Source organism: Gastrolobium bilobum, unplaced genomic scaffold (genome assembly GCF_033153095.1).
Source record: "Gastrolobium bilobum isolate Gb01-03AN ecotype WA unplaced genomic scaffold, APGP_CSIRO_Gbil_v1 utg2182, whole genome shotgun sequence".
Lineage (NCBI taxonomy): Eukaryota > Viridiplantae > Streptophyta > Magnoliopsida > Fabales > Fabaceae > Gastrolobium > Gastrolobium bilobum.
Genome location: NW_026899651.1, coordinates 867,089 through 875,522, shown reverse-complemented (window position 1 = coordinate 875,522; position 8,434 = coordinate 867,089). Strand labels below are relative to the sequence as shown.

The following is an 8,434-nucleotide window of genomic DNA, read 5'->3' as shown; positions in this document are numbered from 1 at the left end:
CCAAACTATCCTTACACAAAAGTTTATCAACTTTAACATTTGCCCAAGATCCCAACCATAAATTTTGACTTTCAAATGCTAAACTTGCACGACCCCTAGTAAAAATTTGGAGCGAGGATATTCTAACTATCAAAAATTCTTATTACTAACTTACTACCCATCACAACATCATTGGATCAAAGAGAGAGAATGTTAAAAAAATTTTGAAGAGAGAGAAAATGTTAATCCAATGGTGATTAGATAAGTAGTAAGTAGATAGTGAAAAATTTTGGGAGTGAGAATATCTCTCCTCAAAAATTTGATACGTTTGAGCTTATCTTGATTGGAAAACATTAATGTAGAATAATTAAAGAATATCCACTGTCATCTCTTCGAGAAAGCCCAGAATACTGGTCCAAAAAAACAGCCCAAGCCTATCTTAGAAGAAGTCAGAAAACGTGGCATATTGAGCCCGATCCATTACGTGCACTTGAAGAACACCATCACTATTCAGGCATAGAAGTATTCCACAAACACAAGAATATTCCTCATCCCCTGATTATTTAAAAAAAAAAAAAAAAACTCTTGTATTGTTATTTTTAAGGGGTGTGAGATTCTGATTTATTGTTGCACATTATCCTAATCCATTTCTTTTCAATCTTCTCTGTGATTTCAATTCCTTGATCTGCTTGTTGCTGCCATCGTCAACTAATCATGGTGCTTCATAGAGAACTCGACCTTCTCCTTTCTCCCTCTTTCATAGACCCTCCACAAGGTTACCATTTTTTCTTTTTGTTTAATTTTTCTTTTTTTAATTCAACTATTGTTCTCAAAGTTCCAAGCTTATACGGAGATTTAATTCGTGCTTCTTGAGTTGATCTTAAAGTTTATTTAATTTTAGAAAATTTGAGCTTTTTGCGTAGGCAGATCGATGTTCTTCATGCTTTGAATTTATGTGGTAATTTTGTTGAAAAATGAACAGGTGACGGTGCGAAATCCAGTGGGATGTCAATTGAAAAGAAGATTGAGTTCCTTGAAAGCTTGACCGGAAAGGTTATTCGTTTGCGCCCATTCACTGATTCTCTGTATTCCATTTGCAACCATACTCATTACTTTTGCTCATTCTGTTTTGAAAAAAACAATTTGTAGTTGTGTCTTAATTTCCCTGGTTTTAATTTCATATATTTTCTACTGTCTCTGTCAACTGTGACATTTTTCAATATTGGTGTCTCATAGCTATTTTCTATGGAAATTTATCCATTGGGGAAACTGATTAACATTATCCTTTTTCTTTTTTTTTTGTCTCGGCCTCTCGGGCCCAAGTATCTGTCGACATTCATGGACTTGCAAAAAAATCATCACATTTAGACATTTGGGTAGTAATCACAATATGAAACCAGTGAGGGAGTGTATGGTGTTTTGGAATTGAGTTGTTATTTTTTAAGGTTTAAATGAAGCAAACCAGAGTTTCTGATTGGTTTCTAAGTATAATAAAAAATCTTGTCTTTTTGACTATTTTTAGTCTTAACTAATTTTAAGTAGTTTAATAATTTTCTTATTTGAATCCGTTTTCTAAATGAACTCATTTAATGAAGATATTATTAGCAGAATGTGTACTCTGTATGTCACTATTGTACTTTAAAATAGCTTATAAGGAAACATTTGCTAACTGCAGTTGAACAATTGCTTTCTACAAATTGACTGTTTTGTGGATCTCACTTCCTTTTATGAAGTTTTGTGTCACATGTAGATATCTATGAGCTGAATTTATGTGTGTCAGTGATATACTGCAAGGCTACCTACTTGTGTTTTTGTTTACATTATATGTGGATCTCCTATGAGGCTGATCTTTGCTATTTGTTGATTTAAATCTTGTAAGCTTGCTTATATGAACGCATACTTGTACTTCTTCAGAGTTATAACAATTACAAGAAATCAATTATATGACTTTATTATCAGCTTACGAATTAACTTGAGATCAACATTACCTGTTTCAGGTCACAAATCGAAGGTCTCGTAGGTGGTTAAATGATCGTCTCTTGATGGAACTAGTACCGCGTTTAAATGCTGAGGAAATTCGAGGCTTATTTGCTCCACCACCTTGGGGTAATTATTTGAGTCAGCTGATGTATGTGTTATTCATTGAATTCATAGCATTTCTATGGCTGCCTATTTTTTGGCTGAGATTATGGTTGCATTTAGGCAAACAAGAATTGAATTGCACCATGCATGAGAGCTTACTAAATTTATGTGGTTTTCTTCTGTGTGTGCATGCTTTGTCACTGTTTAAGTGCATGGAAATGAAAGGGGTCACATTTTCACATTCAAAATTTATGTCAAATCTGCAGGACACTTTGAAAGTTAACTGACTTCAAACTTTCATGATATTTATTATAATTTATTGGTCATTATCCGATTTATTCTTTCTCTCCTTTTTTGTGTTTTAGCTGGTCTTTCCCTTTTTATTCCATGTTACTAATGATTGGGTTCATCTTAAAGGGGGCGAAGTTCCACCTTCAACATTTTGCATGACTAATGTGGAGGAGTGGGACAGATTCAGGAACATAGACATGGATAAGGAGGTTATATTTTCTTCTCTTATTTGTAGACATTATCTTTGAATTTTTTTACTCCTTAAGAAAGCAATTTAGCACACCTGCAATACAAGCAGTACTAATATTACTCATGGCCTTTACTTGTCAGCAATTACCAGTTGTAAATTTAAAATTTCCCAATTTTCTTTAGCAGTTATTTAGGATGGGTCTGAGTGTCATATAGGTTGTGTTGTGACTAGTGTTTACATTGTAATGGTGCTTGAGAGCCTGATAGTGCAGTGAAGGTATGCCGTATGCATGATGTGTATATATATGTAGTGGTTTGTGTGGGTATCGCGCCATGTGTGCATGTGCACATTAGGATTGAGATTAGCTTAGATCTAGCTGAAAGCATAATCTCTTTGCTGATTTCTGTACTTGGTTGGCATATGTAATTGCATTTTTGATTATATCTTCATGTGATGTGATGACAACTGATTAGCACCTCACTATAGGATTTGATTGTTTTGGTAGGTTAGTATAATTCGTGCCCTAGAAAACTCTGTAGAAAAGAGGAAAGGTCACATTGATGCTGACAAGATGGCAGTGTTGAATGGTTGGCATAGAGTTGATTGTAGAACAAGAGAGGCACTTCGCCGCAGCTCTCTTTCTGAACTCATAGAGGGTTATGAGGTATATATCTGAATAGTCATTTACCCCTCTCCATCCCTAAATCACCATGTTACACAGGAAAGGGGCTAATGGGCTATACTATTAGTGTGCTTTCCAATTGCTATAATTACAAATATGTTTCTTGGCATTTACATGGAACATTTTTCTTTTCTTCTTTTAGGAATGTGTACGAGTCTTCATAACAGAAAGCACAGATGGAGATGTTCTTGAACTACGAATTCAGGATCCTTTTCATAGATTGTTACTGCATGGTGTTTGTGAGGTAATATCAGATATGCCACTGCCTTTGTTAATGGTGAAAACTCGATGCTCTATTCCCTGTTAATGTCGAGAAAATTGTGGCACAACTTGGGGAAACTTTTTCCTCCCTCAATGGATTGTAACTTGAAAAACAATTTTTCTTTTTCTTTTTGAATGTTACCCCAAACATCATAATATAATTTTTTTATTTTAAACAAAACAACAGAAAATGTTTCACACCCTAAACATCGGAAAATATTTCCATGAAGATATTTTACATCAAACAAACTAGTGGTTGTGTTTGAGAGAGGGTACTTAATTTAGATGGTAACATCCAATTAATTACCCCCCGGACACATTAACATCCAAACTATCGTTACTGTTGTATATCCCGAGTGTAAAATTTTAATTTTGTTGGAATATTTTGTGAACAGTTCTACAACCTGGCCTCAGATACAGTGACAGATTCGGATGGCGTTGAGTCGTCAAAGATGACAAGGATAAAGAAGAAGAAAAGGGGTTCTCCTGAGCTCCCAAACATCACCCTCGCCCATTTTCTGAAAATGTCCAAGGAAGGAATTTGGTAGTTTCTTCAGCCACAGCAGTTGTCCATACACAATAAAACCTGTGGGCATCCACCCCGATGAACAATGTACAATGTTGTTTATTATTCCAGAACATCACTGTAAATTAGTTCGCCGACCTGTACTTTATTGGTTGATACCACCAGTCAACATAAGTTGTTGATTGTTGGTTTTCAATGTTGTAGCTGATTAAATCTGATTTTAATAAATATCATATTTGAAAGAAATTGGATCTTACATGATTTTTTTTATAGGGATAGGTTATTCTACCTATTATTTTTTTTGCTTATTTTTGTCTACTACCCTTCAATACCGTTAGATTAGAATCTTTAATACCGTTAGATTATAATCTCAATTATATTTTTTATTTCTCTCTCCTATTGAGACTAAATATGATTATAAAATACATGAGACTAAATATGATTATAAAATAAAATTTGTATGTGTAAAATTATTTCACAAAAATAACACAAATATAAAAGGATCTAAGTTTGATAGGTTAAGGAAAAAATGTGTGTCTTTTTACAAAACATTTTTAAGAGAGTGATAGACACAAAGAGATGTAGGTTTCTTAGAAAAAAATAAAATAAATATATTAGTCTCATTTTTTTTTGTCTATCTCTTTTAAAAGGATCTAAGTTTGTGGCCTTTAAAAGGACATAAATTTTTTTCATAGGTTAGTACCGGTGATCGGAAATAAAACATAATATGCTTTTCGGCATTATTATTTAATTTTTTTTAAAGGAAATTAATTATAGTGGTAAGAGAATTTTTAACAATTCTTTGACTACAAAATAATGTAATATAAAGATGGAGTAAGGTAGTATTCGTTGTTTAAAAAAATGTACATTATTAGTGATAAAATCCCAATGGAAAAAGTTAGTGGCGGCTGTGGAGTGGTTGGAGCTTTAACCAGTTTTACCAGTTCGGAGTTGAGACCGCTGTTCGTATGTCGATGGCTAAGAAACCTGTCAAATACTCGGTGGTATGTTCCTCTCTGCCAACTATGTTGTTGTTTTTGTTAATTACCGTGTTATTGTGATCTGAGTTAGATAAGCAGGTGGACGCGTTTACTGAGTCAGCGTTCAAGGGGAACCCTGCAGCTGTGTGTTTCTTAGAGGAAGATAGGGACCATCACTGGTTGCAATCTGTTGCCGCCGAGTTCAATATCTCCGAAACCTGTTACTTAACTCGCATTGCTGAGTCTGATGACAACCTTAACTCGCTCCATGGAAACTCTAATCCCCGTTTTCATCTCAGATGGTTTACTCCTGTTACTGAGGTAAATTGAATGTATTCATGATTATTAATAGCTTCCATTTTCATATTGGATGAAATTCTTTGAGCTCCATGAGTTATTAAATGCCTTATTTAAACTATTAACATTAATAGGAACCTTATGCAGGTGAAACTTTGTGGCCATGCCACATTAGCTGCTGCACACACTCTATTTTCATCTGATTTGATGGATGCCAATATTATTGAGTTTGTGACACTATCTGGAGTATTAACTGCCAAAAAAATCCCGGCTATCAATATCACTGGTGCCTCAAACTTGCAAAATGGTAAAGATGAGGATGGATTTTATATTGAATTGGATTTTCCTGCTGACCCTATTACAGAGGTCAACTTTGATGAGACTTCACTAATTTCTGGGGCATTGAACGGTGCTTCCATAATTGATATAAAGAAGTCACAAATTGGAGATGACTTACTTGTAATTCCTATATCTTCTCTCTTCCTTTTTCATTATTGTCTTGTACACTTAAATTACAGCTTAATTATTTCCAAGGAAACAACATATCCATGCGATACTGGTGTCTGGTGATGACTATTTTTCATTGTTATTTTCTCCTACATATATGTTAATCTGTTTGAATATTAGAAAATAGAACAGTATATATCTCTGTTACGAGAAGGGTATCTAGAAGAGAAAGGCAGCATTCAAATAGGTTGAGGGATTTTGTAGTATTTAGTGGCGTGACATATAAGTATCTGTTAGCTGTAGTATGGTAGCATCCGATGTTTTAGGCTTATTGTAATATTGAGTAGGATAAGGGTGGTTACATTCTGTTGTATTAGTCATGAAGTAGTCATTGCATATATATAGTCATTAGCTATGAATTGTAAGGCATGCAAAAATTGTAATAACAGAATCAGTTTGTTAGTTTCCCTTTCTTTCTCAGAGCTTTCTGCCCAAGCTCTTCTAACAATCTCATGATACACTAATCTTACCTCAAAATAACATGTATGTGTTTTGAGCAATTTGTTTACATCAAACATTATGAAGCTTATCATTTCTCCTAGGTTGAAGTCACATCCGGAAAAAATGTAACAGAAGTACAGCCACAATTTGATGCAATAGTTAAATGTCCTGCAAGGGGGATAATTGTTTCAGGGATTGCTCCTCCAGGATCGGGATTTGACTTCTACAGTCGATTCTTCTCCCCGAAAAATGGAATCAATGAGGTCAGTGGCTAAGAATTATGACTATAATGTTCCTCCAATATATAAAAACAAGTCCAATCTTCCATTTCAGTCATTTATATGGAAATAGAATGAATGAATGAGATTATGTTAAATAACTCGTATTTCCTTTCAGGATCCTGTTACTGGGAGCGCACATTGTGCCTTAGCAACCTACTGGAACAAGAAGCTGGGGAAGTGTGATTTCAATGCTTATCAGGTACTCTTCTTTCACTCATTGTGAATGTCTTTGCCATTGTCGTACTAAATGTAGATTGCATTTGTGAAGGCATCGCCAAGAGGGGGAGTTCTGAATATTCATCTTGATGAGAGGAACCAAAGAGTGCTTTTGCGTGGGAAGGCTGTTACGGTGATGGAAGGGTGTCTTCTGGTCTAGTCATGTTCCTACCGTTGCAGAGATGTTACACCAATATATGTATCATATGACAAGAGTTGTAATTGGAGTGCTGAGATATTATGATACTTTATCACATAAAATAACTTCTCAGCTTTCTGTATTTGATATGCACAAACCTGGGTGTGGTGTATAATAGTCACATCTGTTGAGTTGAATAAATTGGTCAGGTCTTTGCTTTTGTCAGGTCAAAATTTAAAAAAGAAAGCAAAATAGGAAATAGGAAAGATCTGCATAAGCACCTAATCACGATAAAAGAAAATTTTCAGCATTCATAAACACTCCTTGACAGGACAATAGGTATATATAGTTTTTCTTGGGCCATTTTATGCCTAATGGAGAAGAATTTGAACCTCAAACTTGCAACTTGCCCTAATTAGTTTTTAGTCAGTCCTAGAACGACCTCCAACAACTTTGGGAGCTCTTAATTGGTAGAATGAAGTCATGTTTCATGTCCTTGATTTTTTTTTTTGTTTTTTTGTTTTTTTCCTGTCCATAATGTTTGGGTCCTCGTATCATGTCAAAGAATAATATATCTGGATAGAACAAGTGGATGAAGGTCACTGAAGTGTACCAATAATGAAAAAAGATGACAGAAAAGGAGGGTAACCACTATAGAAATGGATATTAATACATTGTATCCTGTATGTTATCACCATACAGATTATCTATACATGGAAGCTTGATGGATTTTTCTTTCTCATGATTCATTCTTGTACTTCCTCTAAGGTTTAGAAATCTAAATGTCTATGGTTTGTGGTAACAATTTTTATTTTTTTTTAAACCTTCATTCATATCATCAAGTGACTATGCAAACAAAGAGCATATACAGATGATGGAAATTCGGTTCTACCCCCATAAATATTCCTATGTTTGAGAAGGGCACAACCGCACAAGGGAATAATAATGTGTGTATTTGACAAGACTGATAAGAGCGGAATTTATGTCGTGAAGTTAAAACTAAAATTTTACTAATTTTTATAAGAAAGGAATAAGATAAATATATAGTTTTTAAAGGCTGTTTAATTTATACAATTGATTGAGGGTAATAGCCTTGGGGTGTGTCCATTTATTGACTCGATTGGTTTCTACAGACCTTTTTTCAGATTTTTTAATCTTTTAAATTAAATAAAGTTTATTGCTACTCTTAATTATTTTTTTAATTTTTTAACATAATCAGTCAATTTTTATGCTAGTTGCTTAAAATATTTCGTACATTGTTAATAACACTATAAATGTGAACATCAGATACCCCGACACGCTACTTTTTGGAAAAAAATGCATGTCGTGTCACGGACACGTTCTAACACCTGTCCGACATGCGATCAATATTTTAAGACATGCGATCAATTTTCCGATACGTTCCGACACGTTTTTTCGACACGCAGTCAACGTTTCGACACGCATCCGACGCGTTTTTTTTTTTTTTTTTTTACTCTTAATTTTATTTTACTAACTAAACATAAAAAAAATGATTTATAAATCAATTTTTTTCTGTTATAAAATTTGACATTAAAAATTAA

At 34.1% G+C, this 8,434-nt stretch overlaps 2 protein-coding genes across 2 annotated transcripts; both read left to right on the top strand.

Moving 5' to 3' along the window:
- Positions 1–521: 521 nt before the first annotated feature.
- LOC133292227 (uncharacterized) lies at positions 522–4,251 on the top strand. The gene is made up of 7 exons (XM_061490618.1): positions 522–754; positions 962–1,032; positions 1,977–2,085; positions 2,479–2,561; positions 3,048–3,206; positions 3,367–3,468; positions 3,881–4,251. The coding sequence occupies exons 1-7, from the start codon at positions 694–696 to the stop codon at positions 4,031–4,033; spliced, it is 738 nt and encodes a 245-aa protein (XP_061346602.1). The 5' UTR covers positions 522–693; the 3' UTR covers positions 4,034–4,251.
- A 632-nt stretch (positions 4,252–4,883) lies between these two features.
- Positions 4,884–7,078, top strand: LOC133292226 (uncharacterized). Its single transcript, XM_061490617.1, has 6 exons — positions 4,884–5,015; positions 5,091–5,312; positions 5,436–5,747; positions 6,338–6,499; positions 6,633–6,716; positions 6,786–7,078. The coding sequence occupies exons 1-6, from the start codon at positions 4,980–4,982 to the stop codon at positions 6,891–6,893; spliced, it is 924 nt and encodes a 307-aa protein (XP_061346601.1). The 5' UTR covers positions 4,884–4,979; the 3' UTR covers positions 6,894–7,078.
- The last annotated feature ends 1,356 nt before the right edge of the window (positions 7,079–8,434 follow it).